The sequence below is a fragment of the Neovison vison genome, chromosome 13, assembly GCF_020171115.1.
Source record: "Neovison vison isolate M4711 chromosome 13, ASM_NN_V1, whole genome shotgun sequence".
NCBI lineage: Eukaryota > Metazoa > Chordata > Mammalia > Carnivora > Mustelidae > Neogale > Neogale vison.
Window position 1 is genome coordinate 90382501 of NC_058103.1, and position 18301 is coordinate 90400801.

The 18301-nt window shown below is 36.7% G+C and overlaps 1 protein-coding gene across 2 annotated transcripts in view; it reads right to left on the bottom strand.

Moving 5' to 3' along the window:
- CDIN1 (CDAN1 interacting nuclease 1) overlaps positions 1-18301 on the bottom strand; it is a 273110-nt gene that overhangs the window by 215013 nt on the left and 39796 nt on the right. For both annotated transcript variants that reach the window (XM_044230223.1, XM_044230222.1), the window contains exons 2-4: positions 11820-11865; positions 10867-10931; positions 2272-2332 (exon numbers count right to left, since the gene is read on the bottom strand). In XM_044230223.1, coding sequence (XP_044086158.1) covers positions 2272-2332; positions 10867-10931; positions 11820-11865 — 172 coding nt within the window. The remainder of the gene's footprint in view (positions 1-2271; positions 2333-10866; positions 10932-11819; positions 11866-18301) is intronic.

The window sequence follows — 18301 nt, forward strand, 5'->3', positions numbered from 1 at the left end:
TGTACTTGGATGCCCTTAAATTCCCCAAGTAGAAAGAAATGCTTTCCACGAAGCTGCTTATTCCTAGTAACCCACATCAGAGCTGACACATGAAAAATGGTGAAATTACTGAAGGTAGTCCAGCCTGAATAAGGACTACCTTATTAGTTCAGGTACTTGCATCTCCCTAATTTTCATATTAATCATGTGTCCATCTTTCTCTGAAATAGGGCCATCATGCTTCATGTCAGAATTTAGCATGTAAGTAAAATTCGTAGTGCTTCAAATCTCACTTGAAAATATTTGTGTGGAGAGAACAGAATGACTAATTTTATTATTATTAATAAAATGAGATTTCCTAAAATATTAACCTTGATATAGGAAAATTAGTATTATGATATCTCTAAAAGTACTGAAGACGGTATCTAGTCTCTGGCCCCCAAATCAACAATACAGTGTTCTTGTTTAAGAGCGCTACTGTACACTGTAACATACCAATGTTATATATTTCTCATCAATTTTTACAGTTTCCACTGATTAAATATATATTGACTCATAAAGCATTACCATCACATCAACTGTCACCAGATGCAAGCATATGTCATTTAGGTATTAACTATCATATAAAAATGGCAGCCTGGTTGTTTAGAAACCATAATCTGGTACCAGTCATTCCCAAATTTCCCTGATGCATTTGTAGTCACTCAGAAAGTGCTATTACCTCTATGCTAATCTGAAGCCAAAGGACAGAAAATATCTTTAATATCTCTTTGGGTTTTTTTTTTAGTTAAGTATTCTATACATTCATAATAAATAACAGGTTTACTGACATAGGAGAAAATGTGTTAGTGGCTTAAAATTTTCCTCAGTACCAGAAGGTGGACCATGAAGGCAGCTAAATAAACTAAGCTCAACAGAATGATCCATTAAAAATTCAAATGAATATAAATTGCTACTACGTAAAACTTATGTCATCAATATCACTGTCTATAAAAATGAATACCATATTTGCACCACATTATTTCCAGATGCTGTTAGCTCCCTCCTTTACTTATTTATTTTTTTCATAAAGGACAATCACTAAATTCCTAGTTACAGCATAGTAACCTCAAGTTAACAGAATCAACTCATAACAAACAGGTCTGAAGACATTTAAAAACCACCTCGCTTTAGAAGTAGAAAAAAGCTGAATATGTGTTTTGCTAGGAGGAGATGTGCATTTTATATGTTAACTATCCTATCAGATGGTGTAGACACTGCCTAGACTATTAAAACCTTCTAGTAACTGATAGGTAATTGCTCATTTGCTGACTGTAGTGGTGCACAGCAGACAGAAGCTGTGAGAGAAACCATCCTTCCTTGCTAATGTAACATGTAGAACTTGCTGCTACCACAACACTTAATGCTCACAGTACTGAGTCATCTTTAATGCAAACACACATTTTCTGCCTTGCTTCTATGTTTTCCATTATAATGCAACACGAAAACAGTGTACATTGCATTCCATCCCTGTGAGGTTTGCATAAGCAGTTCCAAGTTAGACTAAATATTGTATTGCTCTTATTACAGTGGATAAATTTTTCAAAGTTTAGGAATTAAATATTTTATTTTTCAGTATGTTCTCTGCCACTATTATGAACTTTTTACAGCTTCTTCATTCATGGGAAATCTTTAGGGTTTCCTTTTTTAAATGTAAGACTATTACTTGTTTCCCCAAACAGAAGCAGATCAGAGTTAACAAATAAGTTCAATAAATCACTTTATACTTGGTGGTAGTAAGAACAGTATATTTTTTGATATAAAGAGACTTTTCTACAAGGCATGTATCTTTTACATTAATAAAAGTTTGCTAACAAAAAAATAAATCAAGTAAACATTACACTTTTAAGTTCATAATTTTTCTCTTCATTTTTATAGTAGTTAGAATAGGTTTTCTTGGCATGCACCTCTTTATTTAACACAGATATTTCTCACACTAAATTAAGACAACATATCCAAAGATGGGCATGTCCTGAGCTGTTTGCCTGAAATTTCCCACAAAATAAGAAACCAAGAAGCTGTTTATGCATTTGCTTTAAAAGAAGTAGACTAATTATGTTAACTGATTTATTAGTATATGAAGTTCTTTGTCCAATTATTAAAACTACAAAGAGACCAGGGAGCAATTTAAATGTCTAATGTACCTCAAAACCTCTTTCTTTAAGGTTAATTATAATTCCAAGCAAAGCTACTCTAGATAGGCCCCTTAGGTTTTATATGCAGGTTTAAATAAAATAATAACAATAACATTACCTCATTGGCCAGCTCCAGGAGCACTGGGGCTGCTCCATTTCTCCCCACTCCATTCAGGTACCTAGACAGACAAAGCCAAGTGGTAATGCAGTGACAAGAAAAGGCCAGCATAGACTTGTCAGCATCCCTTGTGTGTACACGTTTCTCCTGGGCAAATGCCACACTCAACTCTAGTTAAAGTATGCTACTGTCATAGGAAAGCATAGAAGGGAAAAGGAAAACAAAACAACTTACCTCAAAATCACTGGAAACTTACTAACTGAAGTTGGGGGCGTGAGGTCTGAGCATGTCGGGCCCCCTTCCCTTCTGTGAAGATGGAAGTTATTTTTGAAAAGAACTAGCCCTATCACCTGGCTTTATACCACAACCACCTTAAGCAAAGGAAATAAGTTTATTCTTATTGTTTGAAAAAAGCATCCATTGGTTGACACCTTATTAAGAAACAAATGGAGCAGACTTGTCACCAGTGGGTCAGTGTCAGGCAGTACAAGCCATCATTTTATCTGTCCTGGATTTCAAGCATAACCTCCATCCCTCCTCCTACCCTAACCCAGCTATAAACAAAACAAAACAGAACAAGAAAAAAACCTCGCCAAATCCATCCCAGACATGGATGCCAGAGTGATTTTTTTTTTTTTAAGCAAAAATTTGAATGGGCCATTCTCCTCAAGACATTTCAGAGCCCCAAGTCAAATTTCAAGGTTCAATTATAACCACTTAATACCTCTTATAAACTTCTTCATAATCTGGTTCCCACCTACTGTCCTTGCCCAGTCTCATCTGTCATCACTGTTCTGCACTCCAACCTTCACCTGAAGAACTCGTGATTTGGATTACATGTAACTTTCTTCAATCCACCACAAGCCAGGAGTTAAGTTAGGTGTCCCAAGGTGCAATTGATGAACACCTGGTAAGTATCTCTCTGTCACTTAATACAGCAGCATATTGTATCTGCCTAGTTACTTGTCCACCTCAAACCCATTTCCCAGTGCAGGGTTGAAAGCCTGATGAGGGTAGAGAAATTGTATTTTATTCAACTAATTATGCCTAAAACAGTTCTGGCTTATAATAGCTCATTGTATTATGCATATATATTTTTCTTTAATAAATGACTGATTTAATAACTTTTAAAAGTCATACTGGACAAGAAAAATACATTTGATATGGATGTTTTCTCTATAGTATGCTGTTTGAGTGAATAAATTAACAATATCTGTTTTAATAGTAAAAATCAAAGTCAACAGATGAGGTCTTCCATGTAACTATCACAAGCAGATATTAAAATATATTATGTCACAAGTATATTTATGGAGATGTATGATTTTTCCTATAAACAAAGTGGAGTAAATGTAAATTTATTCAAGGTAGGAAGTCTCAGGATCATTATAACTTCAAAGTAATTCTAACAAATTCCATTACCATGTATTGGGGACTTCCTTAAAACAACTATTTAAGAATCTAAATCTAAATCTAAATCTAAAACTATTTAAGAATCTAATTGAGGGGCACCTGGGTGGCTCAGTGGGTTAGGCCACTGCCTTCGGCTCAGGTCATGATCTCAGGGTCCTGGGGTCGAGCCCCGCATCGGGCTCTCTGCTTGGCAGGGAGCTTGCTTCCTCCTCTCTCTCTGCCTGCGTCTCTGCCTACTTGTGATCTCTCTCTGTCAAGTGAATAAATAAAAATCTTTAAAAATAAAAAAAAAAAAAGAATCTAATTGAGAAATAAGCACTCTCAGAAGAAAGAAAGAAAAAAAAAAGGTAAGTACGGTTTAGAGAAAGGTCCCTGGGAACCAGCTTAGCTCAGAACCTCACATCAACTTACATTTCCACTGTGCTGACAGGGCTGTTCCGGAAACAGCCAATCCGTTTGGCCAAGTCTCACCAACTAATCCTGTGTTCAAATCCACCAAACATGCACATTCATTAAGGGTTTAGGCTCTGGGTCAGATTAGCTAAGCCTATACTGATATTAGGGTATCTTTACAGCTTCCTTCTCAACATTCATTTATCCCACAAATATTTCTGAGAGCTAACTTGTACTGGGCCTATTCCAGGTTCTGAAGGAGCAGCAAAGAACAAACCTTCCATGGTTCCTGCCATCACAGAAGTGATACTGCAGTGGAGAGACAAACAATGAAAACACAGAAATACCTACATAATATAATGACCTATTCTACGATAAAATGGAAGCTTAGATGGGTGGGTGGGGAAGCCATCTCTAAGGAAGTGACACATGGGTTGAGGCCCGTAAGAAGGCAAGAGGGGAGCCATGGGAGGATGAACATTCCCAGTGAGAGAACAGTAAGCACAAATGTCAGGAATGTGTCCCGGGTGTCTGAGGACCAGGAAAGGCTCTAGTGTGACCAGAGTAAAGCTTTGAAAGCTGTTTGGAAATAATGAAAAAAAAAAAAAAAGTTAGACCACAGACTGCTACCTATGCCAGAGAACTGTCGTTTGGACTCAAAACTCCATGGTTTCATGTACATGTCGCATTAACCATTAACCAATGGTGTGTCTCTATTAAGTTTATAAAGAACAGGAGATGGTCAAACAATAACCCTCTATATCTACACAGAAACATGTTTGCACTTAATACAGTGGAAATTCCTAATTATGAGCTTGTTAAAAGCTGCTAGTTGTCAAGAAACAAGACCCCAGGGTATGGATGAAATCTGTCTGGGCTCTCTTAGCTGATGAACAGTAAAGCTCTGAAATGGAATCCTTTCTCCCAAAGTCGACTGAGGAGCCTTCAAACGCAGAAAAGGGTAGACCTGCTTCTAAATATATTTATTGTCCAATTTGTTTCCTAACTATATTCTGTAACACTTCAGAAGTGCTGGGGAAAACAAATGAAGTGAAAATTAATTTAAAGTTTTAAGTTTTCCTTTCTAGGAACTTTAACTATCTTCTATACCAAGTGACGCATCAGTTTTATTCCAATTTTTAGATTGGCAATCAAAGGAGCATACTAATTACAGAAAACATTCAGTAAGACATGATCAGAAATTCCTAATGCTACCCTTCTCTGCATTCTCAAAACACCTTGTGCAAACTTGCAGTGTAGACTTTCCATACATTTACAATGGCTTGTTTCTCTCTCCGGTTGGCCTGGAAGCTCCTTGGGAGAGGACTACACAAATGAATGCTGAACCTACATCCAACAGATCCTTAGCAAAGATCTGAATTACAACTGATATATAAAGATGTGATAATGGATACTACATTACAGTGACCTGGGCCATCTTCCCAATACCTATTTGTATATTAAAACATGTATATATAAAAAGAAGTTATATGCCATCCTTTAAGCCTTGCCATAGGAGGACTAAGAAATGTTATCTTGTGGGTGAAACCATCCTTAAAAAATCTTCATGGAAAGTCTGTTTTATGTTTTTTTGAGTGTGAAAGATTCATTAGCATCTAAGATTAAAACAACATGTACTGATTTAAAATAATTTTAAAGATTTTATTTACTTGAGAGAAAGAGAGAGACAGAGGGCACACACATAAGCATTAGGAGAAGCAGAGGGAGAAGAGACTCCTCACTGAGCAGGGAGTCTTCCTGGGGGCTAATCCCAGGACCCTGGGTCATGACCTGAGCTGAAGGCAGATGCTTAACCAACTGAGCCACCCAGGCATCCCTGGTTTAAAATATTAAAGGCAAAGTTATTTGATGTTTATTATTTTCATAATAATTATAATGGTAGAACTTCAAAAACCTATCAAAATTCTATTCTATTATTTGAAACAGACAAACACATCAAAAAATGGGCAGAAGATATGAACAGACACTTCTCCAATCAAGAAATACAAATGGCTATCAGACACATGAAAAAATGCTCATCATCATTAGCCCTCAGGGAGATTCAAATTAAAACCACATTGAGATATCACCTTACACCAGTTAGAATGGCCAAAATTAACAAAACAGGAAACAACATGTGTTGGAGAGGATGTGGAGAAAGGGGAACCCTCTTACACTGTTGGTGGGAATGCAAGTTGGTGCAGCCTCTTTGGAGAACAGTGTGGAGATTCCTCAAGAAATTAAAAACAGAGCTTCCCTACGACCCTGCAATTGCACTCCTGGGTATTTACCCCAAAGATACAGATGTCGTGAAAAGAAGGGCCATCTGTACCCCAATGTTTATAGCAGCAATGGCCACAGTCGCCAAACTATGGAAAGAACCAAGATGCCCTTCAACGGATGAATGGATAAGGAAGATGTGGTCCATATACACTATGGAGTATTATGCCTCCATCAGAAAGGACGAATATCCAACTTTTGTAGCAACATGGACGGGACTGGAAGAGATTATGCTGAGTGAAATCAGTCAAGCAGAGAGAGTCAATTATCATATGGTTTCACTCATTTGTGGAGCATAACCAATAGCATGGAGGACAAGGGGCGTTAGAGAGTAGTAGGGAATTTGGGTAAATTGGAAGGGGAGGTGAACCATGAGAGACTATGGACTCTGAAAAACAGTCTGAGGGGTTTGAAGTGGCGGGGGGGTGGGAGGTTGGGGTACCAGGTGGTGGGTATTATAGAGGGCACAGCTTGCATGGAGCACTGGTTGTGGTGAAAAAATAATGAATACTGTTTTTCTGAAAATAAATAAATTGGGAAAAAAAAAATAAAAAAAAAAATAAAGTTTTCTTACCAAAATAATAATAGTAATAGTAATAGTAATAGTAATAATAATAATAATAAAGGTTTTTATTTTCTCCTCAAAAAAAAAAAAAATTCTATTCTAAGCTTACAGCTGAATACCACCTTTGTTGATTCTACCTTTAAAATTTCTGGAGCCCATCTCCATGTATGCAGCTGTTTTTCCCACTAAAATAGAGTAGTTGAGGGCAGGTACCATGTCTTATTCAATTTGTATGCTTGATTCCTAGTTTCATAAATGGGACACAGTATGTGCAAAGTAAGTTGTGCTAATTAAACAAAGTAGTGGTTCAAATTTTCAGAAACGATTTTTTTCATGTAATGTCAATAACATATTTGAGCTGGCCTCTTTTCCGTGTGAACCAATTGATCTGATTCTCTAAAGCTAATAAAGCTGGCCCTCAAACAGTGTGTGTTGGAAGAAGGGAAAATATGGGAGACACCATTTCTAAACTTTGCTGTTGATGGGGATTTGCAAATCTGACCACCAGTGAATGTGTCTGTGTGTGCACACATGCCCCTATGCAACAGTCTGGTTGGATCTAAATAAATTTTACCAGGTATGTTTCCTGTTTGGAAATAAAATGCCATTAATAAAGGGGGAAAGAAAAGAGTTGTTTTCAAAATGAACACCAAACTGTATCTGTACAACATGAAGAAGTGAGGAAATTTCCTCAATAATTCAAAAGCTTGAGAAAACATTTTCAGCTGATATTGGGATACTTTGAACTTTCAGTTAACAACAATGGAATCACACTGTGGACTGTATGGTTTATAAATACAGACTTCAAATCTCAACAATATCAAGAATGCAGAGATGCAGGAATCCCCTGACAGTGTTAGGGGGAAACCATTACAACCTTTCTAGACAGTGATTTGGCAACATATACTAAAATCTTTAAATACTCATTATTTGTGCCAGTAATTATATACACAGAAATCTTAAAAATCTAATCCAATATGTAAATACTTATGTACCAAACTGTTTATCACAGTATTATTTTTATATTACAACATTGGAAACATACATGTTCAACAGAGTTATAATTCAGTGAGGTACTTTCATATGACGAAATAATGCAATCAATAAAATGTTTATAAAAAGCTTTCTACAAAGTGACATTATGTCATACACATTTTTCCAAGTATAAAATTCAGGATTCAAAATGGTATATATAGTATGACCTCATCTATATAAAAATGGATTGACAAAGAACTAGAATGAAAAGTACAACAGTGGTTATCTCTGGTTGCCACATTTACGGGTGCTCATTCATTCCTTTCTATACCATCACAAGTGTGCTTAATTTCTACAATATACAAGTATTACTTTTATAAAAGAAAAAGAATTGAAGAAAATATTAATATTGTCAAACTGCTTAAAATATTTTGATATAATGCAATTTGCTTTTATTATTATCAGCTGGAAAACAAAACTTTCTTAAGGTCAATTTACCTTAGAGAATACAGGGACATTAAACCAGCACATTTACAAGAGGCTGTGCGGTCAATCCATCTGCAAGGTAACAATGTAACCCATCTCCAGGCACAGAGTACAGGGCAGAAAGCCAGGGAGTAGAATGGTCAAGTGAGAAACTGGTGAGACTTGCTTTCCTATTAGTCTGTCCATTACAACAGCCTAACTTCACATTTTTGCTTCAAAATGTTGTGATTCCTTGAAACAACTGAGATTCTCACATTTAAATAAATGTATAAGTATATATAAATACATGTCTATATATTTCTGTATTCTCATTATTGCTCACCCGAATGCTTATCAAAAAGTAATCATATTTACAGGAAAGAATTTTATTTTGGCTTGACCCGCTCAGATAATCCAATATAGTATGTTTATACCTCAGTAATTAAGTATACTTTTAAATGAAACTAAATTTTAGAAAGCAACACTGAGAGGTCACAGAAACCATCTAATTAAAATAGCCTTTAAGCAACAGTGAAAATGACAGTCAGGGGGTAGCTCCATGGCCCGTAAGTAGATCTCCAAATTTCTAGGAAAGGCTCTATTTTCCACTGCTTATGTTACCAAGGCTTTAAAGACTGGACATAGAACCAAACTTTTATATAATGGCCTAACACGATCATTTTTACAATCAAAAATGTACTTTTTGACATATAAGTAATTTTTCAGTCTTTCCTTGGAGGGTCTGGATTCTAAAGCTATTGTCGACTTCATAACACTTTGTGAGCCATTCTTCATTTTTCATGAATGATTTAGGTATAACTTTCATTCAAATGTTAATATCACTGAAGAGGACTGTAATTTTTGAAAAAAATCAATTCAAATTCTACAAGGACTTGTTTGCAGGGGAATTCTCCTAGACACAAAAGTGTGTGTGCATATGTGGTGTCTGTATTCCTAACAGATGCTACTACTGAAAACTGAAAGCATCTCTTATCATACATGGCACAGTGTATAATTTTTTAAAAGGCTAACTTCAATAACTTTTCTTTTCAGTAAACACTTCTCAATTCTTAAAAATGACTTAATAGAAACATCATACCGATATTTATTCTAGATACTCATTTCATTCATAAAACTTTTGTGCATAAAAATCCTTCATCTAAAATCAGTGGTGTCACTCTCACCACAGAAACGTTGATCTGTCAATCTTAGGCCTAATAATATAAGAGCATATTTCAGACAGTTTTCCTTTCTAATATGTCCTTGAAATATTTAAGAAACCAACCAACAATTCTAATACAAACCATTACCATTTACAGTTAATAAATTATTCAGTCATATTACAAAGACAACAATATTTTTAGAACTTTTATAAGAGGGCGACTTTAAACATTCTGTTTTAGAACAGAGGTTGAAAACTATTTATAATAAATTAGGCTGAAATTAATATATCCCCTGGACACTACATTGTTGATTTAATACCCAGATTGTCTTTTTAAATACAAAACCCTAGGATGCCTGGATGGCTCAGTCAGGTAAGCATCTGGCTTCGACTCAGGTCATGATCCCTCAGTCCTGGGATGGAGTCCCACATTGGCTCCCTGCTCAGCAGGGAGTCTGCTTTTTCCTCTGTCCCTCCCCCAACTCATGGGTGCCCTCTCTCTCTCCCAAACACACAAATAAATAAATAAGTTAATTAAATATTTGGGAAAAAACCCCACCATTATATATTTAAAAAAATATATAAAACTCCATTTAAAATGTGAGAGTCATCTATTATTATCTATCTCTGTATGTCCTTACTTGACATGCCTTTTTTTCCCATTTTTTTAAAAGATTTTATTTATTCAGTTGCGAGAGAGAGAGAGAGAGAGACAGAGCGAGCATTAGCAAGGTGGAAGGGCAAAGGGAGAAGGATAAGCAGACTCTCCACTGAGCAGGGAGCCTGACGCAGGGCTCAATCCCAGGACCCTGGGATCGTGATCTGAGCCAAACGCAGATGCTTAACCATCTGAGCTACCCAAGTGCCCCCCCCCACACTTTTTTCCCCATTTCTAAAATGACAAACCTAATACCTATGATACAAAACGGAAGTGAACCAAAATTCAATCTTCTTTTCTAATGTATTTTTCAACTTGTTGATCTAAATGAGAAAGAAAACTTGATTCGAGAACTTTCACACATATATATAGATACATGTGTATATTAACATGTATCTATACAAGATACACACTTACAATAAGTTTAAAGTAGCTAACTGAGATTCTATAATACTGTAAGGATTTCTTACACAGTATGCGTATATACAATCAAGACAGCCTCACCATGTTCTTTAACAAACCATTTGAGAAATCAAGCAAACATACACCTGAAGTCCTAAGTAAGACTTATATCACAATGCCCTGAAATGTTATATAGACAATTAGTTTATTAACCTAATTTATTCATAATTATTATTACAATTAATAGGTACTATGATACCCTCTAGTGGGGCAGGCAGGTCATACCTCTGATAATAACTTTCAATCGCTTCTGAAGTATGATGTTTGGCATGTGTTCTTTTAATATGTTTCTGAAACAAAACAAAAAAAGATTCTTAGGTTGTGTCACGCATCAGGTTCAAGAACAGAATGACATACCTCTTCATCCTAATATCTAGCACATAGGGCAAACTGAAAAATAGTTTGGGGATTTGGGCGGTGGTAGGTCTTTTTTCCTTCCATTCTACGAATCTATGCATTTTAATCTCTACTGCTTGGCCGGGATGTCTTCAGCTGTAGCACAAGGTACAGTATGTATGTAAAAGCCAACAGGGTCATAGTAATTGAATCTAAATAAGTTTGCTTAGGGTTGCAGAGGGCAAAGAAAAACTTGTTCCCTCTTTCAACCTTCGTATTAATTTTTCCCCAATTCAATTCCATCTAAGTCTTCTGCACTCTAGTTTTACAATCCAATTGCCATTTTTAACCAGGAAGAACATTGCTTAAAAACAACTTATTTGAAAACTACAAAAAGTAATTCCATAGAGACTTGCCACTTGACTGACACCTGTCATCTCATGATAAATGACTCCATTTTCTGCCTCTCTTGCCTTCTGCCACTCCAGCAATGGTCATTTATCATCATCTCTGTCAGCAATGGAAAGCAGCACTGACAGTGCAAGTCAGCAAACATTTAGCACATAGAACCACGCAACACAGGGAAATTATTATTGTCAGAATAATAATGGTTTAGCATAATTTATTACAGGTCCACCAAATAAGCAAAGGCTAGATGTTATTAGACAGATGGATGGGTAGGCTTGGCAGGCCTCCACTGAGACGCAGGCGGTGCTTGATGTGGAAAGAAGAACATCCTCCAACCCAATCAGAGAGCTGGCAGTTCAATTACAAAGAAATAAAGGGACATTCATCATTCAATTAGGCACCTGTCAACCCTCACAAAGGAGAAAACTTCTAACCTGGTACTCCTGGGAGAAGATGCTCAGCAGAGTGGCCTGCGATTGACTGGAACAAATAAAAGAAGGACAAAGTTAATTACTGGAGTGCACGGCAAAGAAACAAAAGAGAAAGGAGCTTCAAAGGTAGGCCTGCTGCCCTGTAATCTAACAGAACATGAAAACAAGTGTGGAAAAGTTGTTCCAGATGAACACCTCAAACAAAGGCTTCCTGCTGCTAGGTCAAGGAGACAGAAAAAGGGAAAGGGAAAAATATGGATGGTCTTGGAGCAAACGATCACACAATTTGGACTTTCGTTACCTTTAGAATGATTATAAATCATGTCTGTAGCGTGCAGTTATGTTAAAACAGACCAAAAGGAGGCAAGGTTTATTTCCATTAATAAATGATAGGAGTCAAATCCTATAAACAGTGGAGAACATGTGGTTCGCTCACTGGCAACATTCTAAATTAATTTTGTTAGTAGACAGGTATCCTCTTCTGTAGCTATCTCAGAGTCGAGGGGAAAACTATGGTCTTCACTAGAAGTAGCACCTAGAGACCACTGGAATGTTCCTACTGACACTAGCGGGCTTTGAAAATAGGAGCTTTCACAGCAGAAAGCTGAGGTCCTGGGGGTACGTCATTCCCAAAGACGGCCATAAGCCTTATGCATCCAAGACTCCACACAACGTCAAACACCTGGCAGCCAAACAACCTGGAAAACACTCTTCCCCAGTGGGAATTTGCCTCTCACAATTGTGAACATTTACTAACAGAACGGAATTTTTTTTTTTCTCTAAAAAGCAATCAGTATCCTACTGCTACTCTTTCTGATTGCCCTCTGTAGATATATCTACCTTATCGTAACTTGAGAACAATTAATTATTTCTGATATATTTTCCTACTAAACGCTATCTGAACAAATTACAGTGTTAATAATTTGACTTTTATGGTACACCAAAGCACTATGAATAATTAAAATTTTTCTATGCGTGAATGAAACCTCTTAAGCTCATCACAGGTAATTTGGAGAGTGTGAAATAAAAACAATGAGACCACCTTTCTTTACTCAGTGCCACAGTGTTGCCATTATCTCCATACCAGCATAGATTTGGCTTCAAAACCCTTGCCATTCTCATCAGACTACAAAAAAAAAAAGGTTAAAAAACCACAAACACTGTATGTGATTAGCAAGGAAAACTGACCATTACTAAAGAACTGCTTCAATAACTCAAAAACACTGAATAAAAAATTATTAAAAAATTACAAAGTTGCTATGGTCCAATTTTTTTCAGTTTCCCTTTAAAAATGGAAACCACCTTTGAAAGAGACAATTTTACACATAAAATCTTCCTATTATTCCTGGCTTGCCTGGACTTCATATGAAATCACATACCCCAGTAGGGCTTCTGAGAAAAAAATGGCAAAATTAAGCTTACATCTTTATAAACTACTGAGTAAGTCAATACATTATTTATGCACAATAAATAGACCCCCTCCTCATTATACAGCAAAACATATTTAAGTTAGCCATTTAATGATAGACAAAATGTCAGTCTCTAAGGGTCAGAAAATATGATGGAAATAAATGTGTTTGTAATGCGCAAGCTGGGGACCAATGACAAAGGAGGATATTTTATTCCTAAAGTGAATAAAACAAAAATGTAACTGTGGACACCCAGAATGGGAGAAGTAAGAGACAGCTGGAGAAGTAAGTTCAGGAATAAACAGTTTCTGAGTGAGAAGCTGGTCAGGAGCTGAAGGTACTGTAAAAATGGAAGAGCTTACCATGTCTGCCCCTCTCCCTCCACAACCTCCCAGTGTTTGATTTGATTTTGGTGAGAGTGCAGAAGTTTTGGTATAAACAATCACCAGGTTCACAAGCAATGTTTTTCAGCCAATGAGGGGGAGAGAAAAAGACACTGCATAACTGTGAAGTTTCTCTTGAATACTACAATCAGTCGGCAGTATTCACTGAGCATCACTACTATCCCGAGGTCATGGGTAGGGGGAAATATGCCATCAAGATAAAAAAAGAAAAGAAAAGAAAAAATAAAGTAACTGACTTAGAGGAAACTTTCAACATGTATGTACAGCCAAAAAATAAAAAATGAGAACACTGTCAAGTACCAACATTTTTAGGGATCTAGTAAAACAAATCACAGCCTGAATCCTCACATATTTCAAGACTACACTGGCTTTGGAGCCCACCTGTGTCCCTTAGCATGTATGTGTTTTAGATCTACATGTTCAAAAACAGAGTCACTCATTTTGCACAAATGCCCAAGATATATTATTAAAACCTCTTCAAAAGTCAGTTGTCTTTTTCCCCATACTACCCTCCCAGATGAAGAACCTCACCCAGTAGCTTTCTGAGAAAAGAAAAGCAAGCTAGTGGACCCCTAGAATGGCTATGTAAAACTTTGCACAAGTTGTGTGAATGGTCACACAGAGCAGGAACCGTCACACCACAGTGGCGGGTAAGCAAGCTGAGGTCAGAGCCAACCCGATGAGGATGGCAGCACAGAAGAGGGAACGATCCCAGGGCCTTGAGAACATTGTTGAACTGCTCAAGCAACATGAATTGAACTGACCACGCTCCATACTTCTTCTGAGTAATAATATATGCTTTTTTTTTTTGAACCTTCAAGAAGAAATAAACCCACTCAGGTTTCTATGTGTCCTGGAAATAGGAGACGTGATAGATGGAGAAGGAGAAAAAGTACTCCATCATGATGGCACATGTAGGGGATATGCTATTTGGAAAGGCCTGTCCATTTTTGTCCTTTCTAATTCTCTTCTCAGCTGGCAGCTACTATATTTGGCTTCCTTAAAATTGTTCCTCTGTCACTGTGTCACCAACTTGATGTGCCCAGAGATCATAAATTGGGGGGTGTGTATATGATTTTTCCACACAGATTTTAAATATTGATGGGGTACTATTTACTCTCATTTTATACTGCATTCAGGACTCTTCAAATGTCAGATGTATGAAAAAGCGATATACTAGCTCCCCATTCAATATCTAACTCAACATGTCCCCATATCTGCCCAGCTAAGATATTCAAGTAACCTGAAGGACATTAGAGAAAATGAATATCGGAGGGTTTCATGAGTGCTACAGAGACTAAGAACAGACAGCTCAGCACTGTCCTAGTTGCAATTCAACTTTCATATAAGGAGGAAGTCCTCACATTCCTAGGTGGAGACTAAAAAAAAAAAAAAAAAGAATCTGAAGGAAGAAGATACTACACATTTTATGTTCTTCCCCTTTCAAGTACCCTACCTCTGAAAAAAGACCATAACAAGGTAAATACATCATTTACTTTCCAAGCTCCTTTTGCTACAGAATCTGGGAAGCTTAAATGTCTATACTTTACTGAGCTCAAAATTCACTGAGTAAAATAAATATTATTTCTGGAGCTCAGAAAGCAGTAAACCAATTAAAGGGAGATGAAGCGGGATACTCCTACAAAGCAATAGACTTAGAGACCTCATGGTTACAAGGTACAGCCTCCCTAAGTCTGTGAAAGAACACAATGGAACACTGGCTCTATGTGGTTAATGATTCAGAGTACTGGTCAAGGAAGGTCTTCTATGACAGCAATGCATTTACCCTCCCTGGCTCCCACCTTCCTACACATCTACACACACAGTCAAACAGAAAGCCTACCCCCCACCCCATAAAATGAAAATGAGACTTAGTAAGAGAGAAAGACTTGGTAGGAAAAAAAAAATACAACATTTTTTTTTTTCTTTTTTTCTCCCAGAAACAGAGAATTCAAAATGGAAAGAATCTGGAGAGAGACTACTGATACTCTGATCCTGGTGGGTGGGGAGGACCAGACAGGAGGAAAAAATAGTTAAATTCAAGAAATAGAGAAATATTTATGCATTCTACCTACCCACCATTACCTCTCTTCCCAATTTTTAACTTCATATCAAGGTTGCAGACTGTAGTTTATGCCCAATCATGGCAAATATTCCCATAAATGACTATATAGATGGCAGCATTAGATTAACAGTAATTAATTATCAAAAGGAAAAATTCTGAAAGGCTATGGGTGTGACATATATGAAAAACAAGTGGTTACTGTCCCAGGCTCTTAACTGATCTTGCTGGTAACCTGAAGTTACACATAAAACAGCTCTACCACAAGAGCTAACATTTATATGGGTATTTTTTTTGTGCTAGACATTGAACTGGGCGCTTTGTTTTACCCCCACAACAACCCTCTGAGATAAGTCCTGTTATCTTCCTTATTTTAAAGATGTGGAAATGAAGGAAGAGAAGTTAGGTAATACACATAATTGCTTATTTGTAGAGCGAGGCAATAAAAATCCAGGTCCAAGTCCCAAACCCAAACTCTTATCTCAGTGCTAGTCTTCCTTTCCAACAGTTCCCAGAAATCAGTTCTACATGTCATGTATACTAATAACCCTGCTTAAGCATTTATATGGTATCACACTACACTCCAGACAACACTGCAAGGTAGGCACTGTTGCTTTCTTAATAGGAAACTGAATTTATGGATGTTTTGAGCAAATTCTGTGGCCGTAGACAATATTCCCTTTTTTGAAAAAAATCAAATTGCAGTTTTCCTTTAACTAGCTACATAAAAATGCTGTTCTTTTTTATGTTGAAAGTTAAAGGAAATACTGACTTTAAGAACAGTCTAGGATTAAAAAATTGCTGGGTAATTTCCATTATTCCCGCTGTAGCTAAGGTATATTTTGTTAATAACCACACCATTGACTGAAGTGTCTCTATGTGATTGCATATATGTATTTTGCTCAAAATGCCATTTACTGCATGTAAAGTAGCTTTAAATCCTTCCCTGAACAACACAGTATAAATAACCCAGTCTTCTCTATAGAAGACAACACACTCTACAGATGTTAATTTTATTAAATAGTATTTAATGAAGGGTTTCCTAGTTATAAAATAGTATATATTCTGTGTAAAGTGCAGAGATGTCCATTGTTAGCATTCTGGTATATATCCTCCTGTGTTTTACTCTGGGACGGCTGTGAGTGTGTATATGTGCATGTGTGTCTGTGCACACATAAACTTTTTATTTTACACATAAACATTTTAAAAACTAGGTTTTTTTTTTTAAGATTTTTATTCATTTATTTGATAGACAGAGAGAGATCACAAGTAGGCAGAGAGGCAGGCAGAGAGAGAGGGGGGAAGCAGGCTCCCTGCTGAGCAGAGAGCCGGACATGGGGCTCGATCCCAGGACCCCGAGATCATGACCTGAGCCGAAGGCAGAGGCTTAAACCACTGAGCCACCCAGGCGCCCCTAAAAATTGGGTTTTTAACTTACTTTTTTGTCACATGCCTTCATTATGTAAGATATTAACATTTATCTATGCCATAACATATTACTCTTTTCAAACTATTTTTATTGTGAGACAAAATGAGGAAAAAAACCCAGAACAAATGTAGTCAATAAATATATAAAAAAACAAAACCACATAGAGCATTAGGTAAATACACAGAACACAGCTAACATTCCAAAAAGCACCCTTCTCGATCATCAGCCTTTTCCTCTCACAACTGAACCTGATCTTGATGTTCATCTTTTTCTTACTTTTCTTTAGAGTTTTACCACCCAAACAAGTATTGCTAGGTTGTTTAGGTATGCTCTGCCTGTGTGCAAGCTTTACATTAACAGAACCACACAGTGTGCTCTTTTGTACCTGGCCCCTTCGTGGGACAACATGTCTATGAAAGTCATCCATGTTACGTGCAGTTAAATCTTTCTCATTGTTATACAGTGTGTTCTATTGTCTAAGTATATACCACAGTTATCTATTGTATTGATGGGTAGCTGAACTGTTTTCAGTCTTTTGTTGATGAAAATAATGCTGCTATGAATAATCTTGCATACCTCTAGTCCACGTGTATGTTCATTTCTAATGAGTATAAATGTAGGAGGAAATTTTAGGTCATCTGACATGCACATCTCTAGCATCAGAAGATACTGTCAAACAATTTCTGAAGTGTTTGTAACAATTTTAAACTCCCACCAACTTTAAAGGAAATTCCCCATTGCTGATTGTCCTCAGCTTAGTGCTTAGTCCATAGCTTGGCTTTTCATTTTCTTTATATATCTTTTGAAGTGCAGAAGTTTTTTATTTTGATGAAATCCAAATTCACCAATTCTTTAATTTGATTACTCACACTTTCTGTGTGTCCCTTCTAAGAAACCTGTGCCTACCTACAATCACAAAGATGTTTTCATGTATTTTCTTTTAGAAACTAAACAGGGTTAGCTCTTACATTGAGTCCTATGATGTATCTTGGATTAAATCTTTACATTGATAGGAGATAGGAGCTGCAGTTTATTTTTGCTATTTTCATACGAATATTTAACTGACCATACCCCATGTGTCCACTGAATTATCACTATTGCCTCTGAGAAAACCAAACATCTGAAGGTCTATTTTGGGGCTTTCTAACCTGTTCCATTGATTGATATATTTATCTTTACAC